General features: G+C 42.0%; 3 protein-coding genes across 9 annotated transcripts in view; 1 reads left to right on the top strand and 2 right to left on the bottom strand.

The window, feature by feature from the left end:
* Positions 1-17,270, bottom strand: part of LOC114643553 (protein NLRC5-like) — a 5,922,889-nt gene that overhangs the window by 5,288,423 nt on the left and 617,196 nt on the right. The window lies entirely within an intron of this gene.
* LOC114641980 (NACHT, LRR and PYD domains-containing protein 3-like) overlaps positions 1-17,270 on the top strand; it is a 1,026,505-nt gene that overhangs the window by 601,939 nt on the left and 407,296 nt on the right. The window lies entirely within an intron of this gene.
* Positions 5,087-16,333, bottom strand: LOC114643546 (tripartite motif-containing protein 16-like). Its single transcript, XM_051926006.1, has 5 exons — positions 15,873-16,333; positions 11,997-12,092; positions 8,581-8,814; positions 5,641-5,803; positions 5,087-5,282 (listed from the first exon to the last, which is right to left on the bottom strand). Exons 1-5 carry the CDS (start codon positions 15,954-15,956, stop codon positions 5,200-5,202), a joined length of 660 nt encoding a protein of 219 aa, XP_051781966.1. The 5' UTR covers positions 15,957-16,333; the 3' UTR covers positions 5,087-5,199.

Below are 17,270 nucleotides of genomic sequence, written 5' to 3'. Positions count from 1 at the left end.
CTATGAAAAGCTCTGAACTTGACTTGAGGGACTCCATTAGATTATCATTACCAAGGAAAGACAGCAGCTGTGAAAATGCAAACTTTTCAAGAATTTAGAGAGGAATCACAATTTAGAGATAAGACAGAAAGAAACTCGGGTCAAGTCCATGTTTTTAAGCACAGGCTGACCACTGCATGTTTATAGGATGGAGGGACAGTAGCAATGGCAGGTCAATGATAACCTCAAAAGTCTCTCTGAAGATACGAGCTGGAATGACATCAGGAGGGGAGGATGTGGGCTTCAAAGTGAAGACAAACAGAGTCAGACAGTAAAGACAAGTCGGGGACAACAAAGGAACTGAGGCAGGTGGTGTGAGAGAAGATCCCATCTTAACAGTTTTATTAATAAAAATTCAAGAACTCCTCACATGTATGAGTGCCTACAGTACAGCTAAGTGTGTCGGAGTACGGAGTGTAACTTATTGTGCTGAACAGAACTCTAGACATCTGATCATTGGTAGAAATATCACACAAGGGTTTTGTCTCGGCTAATTTGACAGGCCGCTGGAATTCAGACAGACAGGTTTTCAGAATCTCCTAAGATGTCTGTCATTTATCTTTTTCCATCTACATTCTGTTTTCCTGCACTTCATTCTAAGAGTCTGCATGGAGTCGTTAAACCAGGGATGGCCTTTAGATATGGAGTGTCTGATTTTCACAAGAGCAACAGAATCAAGTGTGGATCTGCGTGTAGAATTACGTGCACAGAGTAACCGATTGTGTGGCACAGAACTAACAACAGAAGAATTTACAGAAATATCAGAACAAATATATTTAGTGTAGGAGTTTATAGCATGAAGGCTGCTTCTTGAGACCACAGGAATGACAATTTGAGAAGGTGCCACAGCACTGAGTATGACTGGCATTTTCTCCTCATCACTGACATACAAACCAAATGATAAAATAAGATCAAGCATATGACCTGAACGTGAGTAGGACCATTAACAGACTGAACAAGATTAAGAGAATCGAGCAATTGAATAAACCTGGTAATGAAGAGTTTTAAAGTACAAGAAACATGAATGTTCAAATCACCTACGATTAGTATTTTATCAGATATAAACTTGACCAGTGACAAAGAAAACAGAAAATCTCCTAATAAAATCTTTACATCATTTAGGAGGTCCATATACAAGAGCGACAAGCAGTGCACCTCTTAATTCAGTGTTTAACAATTGTCTCTCAAAAGTTAATTATGTTTCAGTGAGAAGTGTGTAATATTTATGAACATTTTTAAAAACAATGGACATCACGTCCCCCACTACTTTAGTATGTTAACAAAGCATACAGTCAGCAGGTGAAAGTTCTAACAGTGGTCTTGACTCACTAAAGTCCAGCCAGGTCTCTGTTAAAAATAAAAAGTCCAATCCAGGAGGCACAATAACGTCATTTTAATTAAAAGTCTTGTCTTGTCACGCATGTGTTTGTGAGACTATCAAATATCACAGGCCACTCTCAAAAATTACTTCAATTCTACTACCAGCCACAAAAAGGGATTGGCGTAGTCGGCAAGATTCAAATGCAGTTGATGTGGCGTACAAGTGGACCTCATTCAGTGCAAATCACTAGCAACGAGCAAATTGAGTTCTGTGACAACAGCAACAACTGAGCAGACAATTGAGATGTCAGTAAAGATGAGCAAATCATTTAAAGTCAGTGGGAGATAAACAAGGATGGCACAGTGAAGGATAAAAATCAGTCAGCAGGACATTGCTGAGCCCTTTGTTAAAGGTTATGGAGCACCTGGAGCACTTCCATGTGTCCTATAAAAGGGGCGCCTCACTCCATTCAGGGAGCCAGAGTCGGGTAAAAGAGGACGGAGTTTGTCAGGAGGAGGGGAGGCAGACAGAGAGAGAGGGGGACAAATAAAGAAGAGAATTGTGCTTTTGTGTTGTCCATTGAACTGTGCTGTACAGGTGGGAAACAGGGGAAAGCGTTTCTCACAAGGAAAGAGGAAAAAATAAAAGCAGTGTAATTTGCTGTGTAAAATTCAAAGTGACCCTAACCCTAGCCAATCAGTGCTCTCTTTCTAATCCGCTTTTCAACAGTTCATTTTCTGAGGATGTCGGAGTTTCCAGGGTACGTGTAGTGAAAGTTCTGGGGTCAAGGAGGAGGAGGTACAATTTAACGTCTAACGTGACATCAAATGACTCTGTCAATATGGCTGACATCTGACTGACCAGTGAGTCCTCATCTTCAGACACTCACAGTGAGTTCATTCAGAAGTGATGGACCCCTGAGTTAATAATGGAGGGGCACAAATTGTAAACTGAGAGGGTGACACTCTAGTCACATTGTCACTCTGTGCTCCTACATACTGTCACTATTGAGGAGCTCTTCATACTCAGTCTACATGTGCCTGTCAGTAGTGCTGTTCCAGCAGGACCACATGCCTGTCCTACTCCCGTGATCATCAGAGGTGACTGTGTGCAGATGGTGCAGACCTATAAATACCTGGGAGTGCAGCTGGATGATAAATTAGACTGGACTGCCAATATTGATGCTCTGTGCAAGAAAGGACAGAGCTGGTTATACTACCTTAGAAGGCTGGCGTCCTTCAACATCTGCAATAAGATGCTGCAGATGTTCTATCAGACGGTTGTGGCGAGCGCCCTCTTCTACACGGTGGTGTGCTGGGGAGGCAGCATTAAGAGGAAAGATGCCTCACGCCTGGACAAACTGGTGAGGAAGGCAGACTCTATTGTTGGCATGGAGCTGAACAGTTTAACGTCTGTGGCAGAGCAAAGGGCGCTGAGCAGGCTCCTATCAATTATGGAGAATCCACTGCATCCACTGAACAGGATCATCTCCAGACAGAAGAGCAGCCTCAGTGACAGACTGCTGTTACTGTCCTGCTCCACTGACAGATTGAGGAGATCGTTCCTCCACCAAACTATGCGACTCTTCAATTCCACCCGGGGGGGGTAAACGTTAACATTTAACATTATACATAGTTACTGTCTGTTTTATTATCACCTGCATTACTATCATTCTTTAATTTAATATTGGGATTAATAAAGTATCTATCTATCTATCTATCTATCTATCTATCTATCTATCTATCTATCTATCTATCTATCTATCTATCTATCTATCTATCTATCTATCTACTCAGCAGGTGACATTCAGTGACACTCAGAGGCCACAGCAGTTGTTCTAGTGTCAGTCTAAAGGACATATCATTTTGAGTCAACAGTGACCCCTGTTGGTCAGACTGGAATTTGTAGGTCTGAGGAGTCACCAACCCTCACTATGACCCAACTGGCTACTCAAACCCAATAATAATGGAGACCCTGACATCCGCACTCGTCCTGCATTCTCATCCACAAAATCAATAACAGAGCTGCTGCCCACCCATCCATCCTGTAAAGTTCATTTTGACCCCAAACTACAAACACAAAGAGGATCTGCACTTGTAGGGACATCAAGTGACCGGTCGAGGGTACTGATCAGTGGTCACATAGTGTCAGATGGCAGATTTTTACGCTGGACTTACAATCACACCAAAACCCCAACCCTGGATAGAGGGGCTCAGTGAAGGAGGTGTTGAACCTGTGCAGGAGGGTCATTGCGTGTGAGACACTATAAAATGACAGCGAGCCAGCAGGCCAGTCCAGATACACACCTATTCTGGGACTGTAGGGGGCACTGATTTCAGTCTCCTCATCATTGTGACGCACAGCATACTGGGAATCAGCACACAGCAAACTCCAGGACTTGTCATTGATTCCCAGGCTGCACTCCAAGTCCTTTCCTTTCCAGCTCAGTCCTTTATATGCGACTCCAATCAGAATCCAGTCTCCAGTGCACTCTACCTCCCAGTAAAAGCGAGTCCCAGTCAGAACCTCTCTGCACAAAACTTGTTCCCAGAAGTCAAATCTGTCAGGATGATCAGGATATTCAGGCTTTGTCCTCTCACATGTCACCTTCTTGTTCCCTTCAGACAGATGGAGGTCTCTGTGTGCCGTGTTGATGTCCAGTGTGAGTGGACAGAAGTTTGAAGAGAGACAAAAGAAAATGACTGGGTGGCGCTGCACCACACTGACAATTATTAAGAACCAATCAGGAGCTGCGCTGACAAGACGCAAATGTACACCATTGACAGTAAAGAGCTCATCTGATTGGACAGAATCTGTGGGAATGAAAAATAAAATTCTGGAATTCTGATAAACGCCATAAGGTCACCATCGAGGTCAGAGTTCTAATGGACTGTCCACACTGACCACCAAAGAATGACTGAAAAGAAAGGAAATGGAGGGTCCTGGAATGGCCAAGTCAAAGTCCAGAACTGAATCTCATCGAGATGCTCTGGGGGATTTGAAACGAGCTGTGAACCCAAGACACCCCTCAGACGTCACACAGCTGACAGAATTCTGCATGGAGGAGTGGAATAAACATCTCAGTTGATGTTAGGGACTGCTGGACAGTCAGAGGGAATGGCAACGTGAGGGGCAATGCCAGCTATTAGAGTTGTCTAATAGAGACGTCTGTTCACTTTTCATGGAATAAATTATTGCAAAATGGAAATTTCTTTTTTCATGTCAATAACTTTATTAATTATCTATAAATGCTGTTAAAATGAAGACCAAATCTTAATATGTCATGTCTACATAGGATTCAGAAAAAAACAAATTCAGGGGTGTACTTACCTTGTCACATGACTGTATATGTGTATGTTAATGGTAGTTTAAATTTATTTGTATGTGTGTGTGATGAACATTGGGCTTCTTTCATTACATGGAGTGTTCTGTATACATAAACCATTATTAGCGATATTATAAGGAAACAACTGAAATAGAAAAGCAACAGAATGACGAGACTGGAAAACAGAAAGAACAAAGAGAAGTAAGAACAAAAAAATAAAAATGGAGGTTGGACTTGAGTGACAGGAACAGCTGGCGTAGTCGTCAGGATTTCATTTTTACTTCATATGAGGTCACCTGATCCTTCAGAGACTCAAGTCCAGCAGACTGCTTTGGTGATTCACTTCCTGAGTCTCTCTATCCCACAATGCACTGCTCTTAGGACCCACCCCGACACTTTCTCCTCATCAGTCACACAACACTCACACGGCTCTTTCTGCTGGTTACACTTTCATATCATAACCTGACTTGAGATATTAAAAGAGAAACAATTTCAATTGTGATGATCTGTTGAGTCAAAGCACAAACTCACATTGTAAAAACTCGTCTCTGTGCCGAGGCTCAGGGGGCTGTAGGATGAGAACTGGAGCTTCACGACCTAAAAATTTAAAGATATAAAGAAGAATGAAAACTTTAAAGATGACATTGTGTGATGTTAGTTAAATTACTAAACACATATTACAAAAGCACTGCAGGTAAAATAAAACAGAAAATGACAAGCAGTTAAAGCACAAAATCTGAGAAGTGCAGAAACACTACGCAGTGTACAAACATCAAAATCTATAAATATATAATAAAACATCCTTGATCAAAGGCTCATGATTAAATGTAAAAGGGCAGGCCTCTATCATGTGTCTCACAACTCAATGTCCGCTTATCTTCACTCTGGTTCTTTAAAAGAGGACAATAAGAGGACATTCAGTGGTCTTTCAGAACAACATGAACAGAGGCTGTACCTGATGTCAATGTCATGATGTCCCACTGAGTGATCTTCTCCAGAATCTTTTTCAGACATGAAAGCTCCTTTCTCATGTCCTCTGAAGAGACATCAGCAATGACAGCAAAGTTGAGCGAGTCTCCATCAGCAGGAAGGACACGGCAAGATGGAAAAGTCTGAGTCTGGAAAGAAGAAGGGATGAGACATCAGAGAGGACCAACAAAACAAAACATTTCTTAGAAGATCTTTAATGGATCAATGTATAATGCTTCACCCTATCCCAGATAACGCTATAATTCTCTAAGTGATGGATTTGATTTGGATCACAAGTAAATGTCAAACTGATCTCAGACCTCTTCCTGTGATACTGACATATTAAATATGATGAAGTAATTAAAGTCAGAAAAGTAAATGACAACAACTGGATCCGTAACCCAACACCCCCAATACACACAGTATGCAAATAATGTGATGAAAGTGTTAGATGGTAGACAACACACAATGACCACACATGTTTGTCACTCCTGACGTGAATTGGTGATCTTTTCCAGTCTCCAGATGCATTGTCCCAGAGTATAAATATTGTATACAGCTAACCCAATCTCGATCCTCCAAACAGTCCTGTTCATTTCTTGATGTACCTTGTCAGGTCAGGAACAGCCATGTTATGAAATTCTTTGAGGTGGCCACTTCCAAAACAAAAGAGGACTCAATACCCGAATGAGACAATCATCTTAGATGGTCTGTATGTTTCATTCCTGTGCTGTTATGGGTCCACAGCTCTTCCATCAAAGGCCGTTTTTATTTTAAATAAATAATCGCCACGCTCGCGGCTTAGGAAGGGGCGTGGTGGTTGTAGCAAGCCGCAGGGCGATCAGCGGTGTGGGCGGTTCTCACCTAAGTGCACAGGTGAGAGACTGCCCACATCCGTGATTGCTCCTGTGGCTAATATGCTACAGCTGCTATGTCCCTCGGTATAAAGGGAAGCGCGAGCCGGTTAAGGGGGGAGAAAAGAAGTAAAAACTGAGAGAAGAAGGAAAGGTGAACGAGGTAAAATAAAGACGGAGGTTATGAGAGGAAGCGAGAGAGAGAGCGTGCGCCGGTGCAGGGAAACGAGCGAGGCTCACAGCAGCTGGGATGGTAGCATGGGTGTTAGGCCGACACCTCGTGCGTAGTAGTGGTTGTCGCTCCCGCAGAGTTTTGTTTGGAGGACGGGAGTGACAGGAAGGCGGAAGATTCTCCGCGGATGGCAGCGGGAGTCTTGACATGGGATAGGGTGTCCTCCACGTGAGAGTCTTGGCTGTGGGAGGGAGTCCCATGTCGTTGTCTGAAGGAGCCGACCGGAGCCGAGGATCGGTGAGGCAAGTCGGACAACTGTGGCAGGAGTAGGCAGAAGGCCAGCTGCAAAAAGGCGTCTCGTCTGTTGAGTAGCCCAGACGGGTGTAGCAGGGGAGTCGCCAGTCTAAAGTGAAGAAGCACCGGGTTTATCGTTTGTTTTTAAGACTGCTTCCAGTGACATTTTACCTCGTTGTTTTAAAGGATTGTTTTGTTTGGATTTTAACCTCCACTCTTCTTTTATCCATCCATCCATCCATTTTCCAACCCGCTGAATCCGAACACAGGGTCACGGGGGGGTCTGCTGGAGCCAATCCCAGCCAACACAGGGCACAAGGCAGGGAACCAATCCTGGGCAGGGTGCCAACCCACCGCAGACTCTTCTTTTATTGGATTATTTATTTGAATTGTTGAATCAACTGCACAGCACTTTATTTGAACACTTGTTTTGTTTTAATAAAAGCACTTTGCACTTATCAACTTATCAAACTGCACAAAGGTCCCCACTATTGCAATCTGCCCAAAACGCCTATTTTAATCCTTCTAGTTTTTGTACGTGCCCCAGATGGAGACAGGTTACAAATTAAGGACACAACAGAGAGACAGAAGACAAACCAGTAAACTACGTTATGTGTCAGCGCCACACGTGTGATGGGCAGTCAACTGGGATTGAAATGTGGAGATCACCTCTCATTCATTTATTGGTTATTAATGTCAGAGTATTTCGGTGTAGAGGGACATATGATATCGACATGACTTTCAATAAGCTTTAATGCAGGACTCTGTGAGAGCCGAGACATCAGAGTGTAGATAAGGGGACTGTGGGGACAGCGGGCAGACAGGTGAAGAACTGACATGACACAGAAAGGAAGACAATGAGCTCTTCAGAGTTATGAGATGAAATTAATTATGAAATTAGATAATTATACATGTAGAAACAAAGCTCTTCAGTATAATTACATAATGGAAGGTCCGCACTAGAAAGTGTAACTTGTGATGAAGACTTGTGCACTATGGTGTGCTCATCACCAACCTCAAACAGACAGAATAGAGAAGGCTAGTGAGAAGCTGAGTTATATAGCGCCTGTGATGTGTGAAGTATGAATCAAGAAGAGAATCTCCATATCCGGAGTCCACATCAGGAATATTGTGTGTGGTGCTGGTCTCCATATTAGAGAAATGACCTAACAGCACAAGAGAAAATCAAGAGAAGAGAGACGAGACTGAACTGTGGGGTTTGAAGGATCTGAATCTTATGAGTTTTAGGATGGAGACATTAGAAGGTGACCTGACAGAGGGGTTTAAAAATATTAAGGGAGTTTGTCATCTTTTGTCAGGTGGCATCTTTTAAAATAAAGTTACCTGAGCTTAAACTTCATACAAATCGATTTCCTAACACAGACAAGAGTAAATACATGGAAAAAGTGCAGATGGAAGCAGAAACTCAGACTTTTGTACATTTTTGATAATATTAGGGGAATTTGAAAAGACATTATGTGATGGGTTGAAAGGCATGTTCTTGCCATGATGTATTAACCTCTCATATCTTCTAAATTTCTTTCTAAATGTTCTCAGGGTCCACACACCCCAGTCTACTCGGATGTCCTGTAAGTGTTGCTCTCACCTGCTGGAAGTGGATGTTGTCCTTGGTCTCTGAAAGCTCCTTCAGCTCAGCATATATCTTCTTCAGCTCCTCGATCTCCTTCTCTAGTTGTTCTGTGACTCCTTCAGCCTTCTCTATTTCTCTCTTTTCTTGTTCTCTAATCTTTTCAACCAATTTCTTGTGAGCTTCTTCAATGCAGTGCGTCAGATCAGTGAAGCTCTTCTCATTTTCCTCTACCTCTCTTTCCACTGATATCTGATTGAATAAAGAATGAAATTGAATTGAGTCACATGATAAGAATTACTAGTCATGAGACACTTTTGTTTGTATTTGATGTTGTAAAGGATAGTTTGGATTGGCTGGCATCCTGTCCAAGATGTTTGGTGGTACCTTGCTTGAACAATTGCTTTTTCGAATTGATTTTAAAATCCTGCTGCTAGTTTTAAAATCTTTACATGGGCTTGCTCCTGCCTATTTATCTGAACTGTGTGTTTTACATCAGCCATCCAGAGTGCTTAGATCTTCTGGTCAGCTGTCTCTGGTTGTCCCTCGTACCAAGTGTAAAACCAAGGGGGACAGACAGGTCTTTTGCAGCTGTCGCACCTCGCCTGTGGAACTCTTTACCTCATCATATAAAGGAGTCGTCTACAATTGAACTGTTTACAACAAGATTAAAAACTCATTTCTACTCACTTGCATTCCGTGACCTTCAGTAATACTGATGGCTTCCTCTTTGTGATTATATTACATTACAGTAATCCCTCGCTATATCGCGCTTCGCCTTTCGCGGCTTCACTCTATCACGGATTTTATATGTAAGCATATTTAAATATATATCGCGGATTTTTTGCTGGTTCGCGGATTTCTGCGGACAATGGGTCTTTTAATTTCTGGTACATGCTTCCTCAGTTGGTTTGCCCAGTTGATTTCATACAAGGGACGTTATTGGCAGATGGCTGAGAAGCTACCCAACTTACTTTTCTCTCTCTCTCTCTTGCGCTGACTTTCTCTGATCCTGACGTAGGGGGATTGAGCAGGGGGGCTGTTCGCATACCTAGACGATACGGACGCTCGTCTAAAAATGCTGAAAGATTATCTTCACGTTGCTCCCTTCTGTGCAGCTGCTTCTTGAAGCGACATGCTGCACGGTGCTTCACATACTTAAAAGCTCAAAGGGCACGTATTGATTTTTGGTTGTTTGTTTTTATCTCTCTCTCTCTCTCTCCCTGCTCCTGACGGAGGGGGTGTGAGCTGCCGCCTTCAACAGCTTTGTGCCGCGGTGCTTCGCATACTTAAAAGACAAACAGCCCTATTGATTTGTTTGCTTTTCTCTCTCTCTTTCTGACATTATCTGCTCCTGACGCACACTCCTTTGAAGATGAAGATATGTTTGCATTCTTTTAATTGTGAGACGGAACTGTCATCTCTGTCTTGTCATGGAGCACAGTTTAAACTTTTGAAAAAGAGACAAATGTTTGTTTGCAGTGTTTGAATAACGTTCCTGTCTCTCTACAATCTCCTGTGTTTCTGTGCAAATCTGTGACCCAAGCATGACAATATAAAAATAACCATATAAACATATGGTTTCTACTTCGCGGATTTTCACCTTTCGTGGGGGGGGGAGGGGGGTCTGGAACGCAACCCCCGGAGGGATTACTGTACTTCTATTTTTTATGTATATAACATTACTTCTATTTATTATGTATTTTATTTTATGTTCATATATTTTATTTCTATTTATGTTTTATGTTAATTTGTTCTATTTTTGTAAAGCACTTTGGCCACAGCATTACTATGTTTGTTTAAATGTGCTATATGAATAAATTGACATTGACATTGAACAAGAGAGTAGAGTAAAGGAGGGGCGGTGGCAGACTGTTTCCCAGTTCAATATGTTCATCCAGTATGCTGAGTGGCAGTGTCCCTCTAGCAGTGCTCCCACTTGGGTGACTTCAGCCCTTTTGAGGTCCAGTAGAGCTATTAGAAGGATCTACTGGGGGACAGTGACATTATCTGATGAGGACTCTAACCCAGAAGGGCCTCTTGGTGCTTCCCATGTGCTGGACAGTCCACTGAGTCTGTTAATAAAAATATTCTCTACTGCTCAGCTGAGTGAGATGAACTTGGGATTAGAGAAATGGAGGGAATAAGAACAGAAGTAGTTTGGGTATTGTAAAGAAAAGCCTGCGTGTTGTAAGGTAATTGGAGCATCTTTAGGGACCAGAGACTGTGTGGGGTAGCTGTGTTCTGCTTTGGGCTGTGAGATGGTCCATGTTGGTCATGACGAGAAACCTGTCAGTTGGAGACATTAAACACGATTGTGTTCTTTATTTATTGTCCCTCATCCTTTTTCCAATGTCAGACTCAGGGCTGTGAGTCTACATCTCCAGATTGATGTAAATCTCATTCATTAATTAAGAGCTCATTGTTACTGGTAAGTCTGCCATTGTTACTTTGGTTAATATTTGTTTGTCTCACGCAGATGTTGTAGGGGGTTAGTGTGCACTCTAAAGTGGCAGAGGCCAAGACACCAGCTAGACGTAGTAACAGGTGGGTCACAGTCTGATATAAGTGTAAGGTAAGAGGTGAACACTCTCCATGATCGTCAACCCCAAAGCTAAAGGTGTCCATCTGTTTACATGACCTTTCATAACTGGATGGTGAGCCTTAAGACCCTGAGATACCAGGCAGGAATGAGACATCCTAATTGTTGACCTCCAACCAGTCACCAGAAAAAGTGAACAATAGTGATAGTTAGGAACTGAATTATTAGGGAGTTGAGATGAAGGTTTGCTCCAGAGACAGTCTCATATGGTGTGTTACCTTCCTGGCCAATGGCTGTCATTGCCAATGTTATCTACATGTCATTGAACAAATGACACAGCTAAGGTCAGAGTGACACACTTGTTCACCAAACTTAAAGAGTAAAGAGAAAAGCTGAGGAGAAGAACTTACAAAGTGATCATCTCAAACGTTTTACCAATGCCATGTGTTGGTGCAGATAAGACTGAGGATAACGCTTAATACAAACCTGAAATCTTGGAGAAGGATAAAGTGGGCTGGGATGGGTTACATTTGAACTAGAAGGGTACTAACGTAAGCTTACCATGTATCACAGGTGCATTAATGGAAACAATTAGTAAAGAAGAGATTAAGAGACACACGTCAAGAAAAGGAGTGTTAGTGAGCAGTCAGCATGGGTTTAGGTGGGGGAGTCCATGTTTCACTAATTTAGGGTCCTACTGTCTGAATCTGTAATGAATAAAACAAGAAACACTGTGGACTGTGAAATGCCATTGAGGATAAAATAAAACATCATCTTTTATCCTTCTCCTTGTTGTGCCTCTACTCATCATTACCAGTGAAGCTGATGGCTCTTCTGCTTTTCATGTATTTCTGATTTCTTTAATTTGATGTGTCATCTTAATTCCACTCACCTTCTTCTGCTCCATCACCCTCCTCGTCTCCTTCAGTTTCTTCTCTCTCTCCTCAAGTTTCTTCCTGATGTCACTCAGTGTCACCCGCAGCAGTTTCTGTTTGGACACACAAGAGGACACGCGAGGTCTTATCAGAATTCACCTTCACTTTCTGTGTTCTTGTTCTCTTTGTGAATCCTGACATTTTTACAATGCGCTTCTTTTAAATTTTGTAACAAAACTTACATTGTTGTGTCACACTTGTCTTCATATTGACACTGTAGGTGCCACACAGATTAGACTCAAAAAATATAAATAGCAACACAAGATTACAAGAAAGGTTTAATTTACCAGTTAGAGTGAAGAGTCAGACAAGTGAATGAAAGAGTTTGAAGGCACACTGTTCTACATGTCAGTTCTTGCAATGTAGAAGAAGTTCACACACACCATAACATACTGGACTGTGTACGTGAAGAAACCCAGGAGGACTTGGACACATAATGGCTGCAATGACCGGACCTACGCCATCATTTGATAACCCAAGTCAGACTTGTGAGAATGTTGTGATGTGTTTTGTCAGTTGAGATCAGTGAAATTACTGAGACGTGAGTGACTGGGATTAGTTCAGTTACAGGGCCAATTTAAAGGAATACTCCAATCTTAAATTATTATATTTTGGTAATATGTTGCTTAACTCACATGTTGTGTATTGATGCCCAAGAAAAATAAATAGGATAAAATAGGATAAAAAAAATAGTTAATGTCACAAGCCAATGGCAACCAACACTGTGCAATGGCACAGCTAATGGCAAGCTGTTAGACTCCTTAACACCAGGCTGCCCCCTGGGACCTTCCACACGGCCTCAACTACCTCTAAAAACAGAACTTTTATACATGCGAGCCACTGTCCTGCAAAGACGAGTGTGCAGTAGAAAAGAACTGAAAATCTCCTACTGACCTTTAAGTATTTTGACACTCTTGTTATCCTTCTGCTGTGAAACATTCTGACCTGTCATTGTGTACATGTCTTAGACAACTATTATCATACACTGATAATTTCTGTATTATCTATATCTATTATTTATTATTTATTTATTATATTACATATCTTACATATCAATATTGCTGCTACTTCTTTGTCTTTGTACAATGTCTTGTCTTGTTTGTGTTTTAATTTTAATTTCAATTTTAATTTTATTTTTAAATTATTATTTGCACGTCTTGTTGTTACACTGTGGACCCTGAGCTTCACAATTTCGTCTATCTGTATACTTGTATATGGCTGAGATGACAATAAAGTTCACTTTGCCTTTGACTGTGCAACAGCAAATGAAATAAAAATACCCATGGAAAAATAAAATCACTGGTGCCACATGATCCTCATGTCAGTTATCAGACATTCAGTCACAACATACAAAACACAGGCAGTGTATTCTAAAATGTCATTAAATAGATATTTCCATAAAAGTCCTAAGTAGGAAATGCATTTGCATAATATTGAGCATTCAAATTAAAGACAGGACTCTTGACCAAAGAATAAGGAGGAGTGGAGGATCTGCCTATCAGGACAGAGCAAAACAAGGATGTGTTGTTGAACTAAAATGAGTCAAATTAAGTAGACTTTAACAGAAGATGTCCAGCCACTCGGAGCCTCTGCTCTCGTTCAGAGTGCCTCGATATCTTTGAGTGATTACTGCAGTTTAAATCTCCTGAGACAATCACACAAAGGCAACCAGGTTTAGTTTGGCATTCACAGACTGGAGAACACTCTTATTCAATTGACTTTTATGAAATTCACCCAACAGATTTAATACACGTGACCCAGAGCGCCATATCATTAACATAAAGAAACACCTTTTTGAAGGCCTTTTAGCTCTGACTGCTTCCAAAGGTGGGTAAGCAGGGGTTCAAATGGAATCAGAAGAACATTGCTGATAACTGAACCCCCTGTCTAGTTTCACATTGTAAACTGAAATAATCAAAAAGAATTTAATTAACACAAACTATGACTTCTCAACTACAGTATAGTAGCCAAATTCACATGCAGAGACCAAACCCAAATTTGCACAATACAGTTCTCAAATATCCTCATTCATCTCTGTCAAGAGCTTACTTTACATCCAGAGATCACAAAACCTCTGGTAACTCTGATACTGCAGGTGAAAATCTATATATATTAATAGAAAATCCAGTGCTGGAGGTCTCTGTACCACCTTCCAGCCAGGACACCAGAACTATGAAGAGATCTGCTCAGTTTATGGCTGAAGTTCATAAATTGTCAAAGGTCACCACAAATCATCTTTCACTTTCTCTGTCTGTGGTTCAGACCTGCTGTTAGATGATTTATCATAAAATATCCCAAACGCATTTACTGCAATAAACCATCCATCCACCGGCCCCCTTAACCTGCTTATCCAGGGCGAGGTGGTGAGGCAGATGGAGTCTATCCCAGTAATCACCAGGCATGAGGCAGGGAAAACATCAGGGCAGGGTGCCAGCCTATCACTGGACCAACACACACACAGAAAAGGCAATTTAGCATCGACAACACACCTGACCTGCATGTCTTTGGATTATTGGAGGAAACTGGAGCACCCAAAGGAAACCAACATGAATAACTTCCTGCAGGGAGTACCTGGGAAATGATCCCCAGTAAAAAATATAATATTTTCATAACATAAGGATAGCAGAAGACGTACTTTTATTTATTTTCTATGGTGTAAGATCGCTGTCAAAAAGAACTTGTAATAATTTAAGCCAAATTTACATTTCACACATGTCAGTTACACTTGCGCTTCTGAAAATTAAAGTTGCTTCTAAAAAAATACGCTTGCGTCTATAAATTACGAGTACAATTCTCAGGCGTGAACAAACTATCACAAATACATCATTGGACACACGAGGCATTCTCTATAGAAGAAGAAACAATTGATATTTGTTACCACGCATGTGCCATAAATGTGGAAAGATGGGAGTTATTTTTGACAGCGACTCTACTCCATATATACAGGCTAAAGCTCTGGGCGTTGGTTCAATTGTTGTCTCAGTGTTGTGTGTTTGTGATGTTTTTTAATCACATTGTTAAAGTCAGTGAGTTCATCTCATATATTAGTGGGGACAATCAGTCATAGCTTTGACATTCAAAATGTCCTTTCTGCTCCACTACATTTTAGGATTTCTAATCACTAATTTTTCTAATCACTAATTGAGTGCTTGACTACTTAATTTTAATAAATCGGAGAACATCTTTACAGTAATACCACACTGACATTTGTAACTGCGTTTATTGTAAGAATCTCAGACCTGGTTCTGTAGTGCAGTATCGTTTGGTTGACATGTCACTGTAACGTGTCTCTTACAAAGGCCTGAGCTCAGCCACATACAAACTCACAAAGCAAACGTGCAGATAAACGCTCTCCTCCTCCATGTCACAGCACTACACACTGTCTCCATTCATGTGGTGGGGTACTGAGATACGTTCTGAGGACACTGCATTGTGGTCAACTATGTTTACACGAGCCAACTGCAACATCTTGTGAGGGCTGAAATGTTAGACATGTCTATGAGTAGCTCACGTGCCTCTCATACTCCTCTCAGGGGTCAGTTCTGGGCTGCTGGCTGTAGTTTGCCCACCACAACATTAAATACCCAAAGGATTAGAGCAGATAGAAACTCAACTCAGAGTAATGAGAGAACGTGACTGTCCATGGACGTGGCATCACATCCTGGACTATTCCATGCCATGCACAAGGTTTCACCAGGATGGCCTTCAGCTTGTTCTCTGTCCTTTGAAAATCAGGTTTGTAAGATGGATGAATAGATTCCTCTGTTACTCTGCATTTACAAATCTCTTATCCCCTGTTACTTCATTTCTATTAGGCAGTAAATCCCACTCACCACTTTTTCTTCTCTATCTCTCTCCAGCTCAGCCAATTCATGATTTTTATGTCCAGTCACCACAGACATTGAGCAGATACACATCTCATCAGTTGTGCAAAATATTTCCAGACATTTCTGATGTTTTGCTCAGAATTTCTCCTTCAGATTTCAATCAGGATCAGTCAGCTTGTGGTCCTTCCAGGCTGCTATTTCAAAGTGAGGCTGCAGGTGAGTCTGACAGTAAGAGGCCAGGCAGGTGAGACAGGACTTCACCGCTCTGAACGTCTTCCCAATACAGAAGTCACACTCCACATCTTCAGGGTCAGCATAATTCTGAAATGGAGGAGAACGGAGTCCTACCTTCTGTAATTTCTTGACGACTTCATTCAGCACAGTGTTTATGTGAAGTTCAGGCCTCGCGGTGAAGTTCTCAATGCACTGAGGACAGTGGCACACTTGGCTCTGATCCCAGCAGTCCGTGAGGCACAGCAGACAGAAACTGTGAGCACAGGGGATGGAGACGGGGTAAGTCAGGGTGTCCATACACAACGAGCAGGTGAACTCATCCTGTAATAATCCACAAAGTTGAGCTTCAGCCATCATTCAGTCTGAGGAGAAACAGGCAGAGAGAACCAGTCAGGCAAAGAAAGAAGTGAATTGTAAAGAAATTAAAGTGAAAATTTGTCTCTGCTCAGTGAGGAGGAGGAGGAGGAGGAGATTTAAAGAGAAACCTAAGAGCACAAACAGAGAGAACATCTGAGGAGACACTGAGGATGAACAGTAAATGCTAATATGAACAGTTAATAATATATACAGTATATTGTGACAAACGGCCAGGGACCCTGACCCTCCGGGACGCCTGGAGGAAGGATTGACCGGGACAGCGGCACTATTCTTCCCTGGGTGCCTGCATGGTCCTTGAACCCTGGAGGACAGCGCTTCCGTGACACCAGGAAGTGCTACCAGACTATGGATGCTGTACGCCCGGAGTGCTTCCTGGTGCAAGGGCAGCACTTCCACAACACTGAGTAGGGCTGCAAGAAGTTCATCATCGTGCACCCGGAGCACATCTGGGTCAAGATAAAAGGGGTCGCCTCACTCCATTTGGGGAGCTGGAGTCGGGTGGAAGAGGACGGAGCTTGTGAGAGGGGAGTGGAAGCAGCTGAAGGAACAAGAACTGAGCAAGAATCTGTAAATAGTGTAAATAGGGAGAATAAACGTGTGTGTTGTGGACATTTTGGTGTCGTGTCTGTCTGTGGCCGGGCTATCTTTTACAATATACAGTATATTTCTGTCCTTGTCAGTCCGTGCCAACCTTCTTGAATATAAAAACAAAGACAACAAGAACCGCACCCCCTTTGTTGTCACCTATAACCCACATGTTGAAGCACATTGAAAAATTATAAAAGAACTTCA

The sequence above is a fragment of the Erpetoichthys calabaricus genome, chromosome 4, assembly GCF_900747795.2.
Source record: "Erpetoichthys calabaricus chromosome 4, fErpCal1.3, whole genome shotgun sequence".
In the NCBI taxonomy this organism is placed as follows: domain Eukaryota; kingdom Metazoa; phylum Chordata; class Cladistia; order Polypteriformes; family Polypteridae; genus Erpetoichthys; species Erpetoichthys calabaricus.
Note: the sequence above shows the minus strand (reverse complement) of the source record. Positions and strands in the feature narration are given on the sequence as shown.

Excerpts from the sequence above, each read along its gene's own strand:
- LOC114643546 (XM_051926006.1), bottom strand. The coding sequence starts at position 15,956 with ATGTGTATCTGCTCAATGTCTGTGGTGACTGGACATAAAAATCATGAA. Across the intron at positions 8,815-11,996 it reads GGGTGATGGAGCAGAAGAAG|ATATCAGTGGAAAGAGAGGT; the intron begins GTGAGTGGAATT and ends TTATTCAATCAG. Across the intron at positions 5,804-8,580 it reads ACAACATCCACTTCCAGCAG|ACTCAGACTTTTCCATCTTG; the intron begins GTGAGAGCAACA and ends TCTTCTTTCCAG.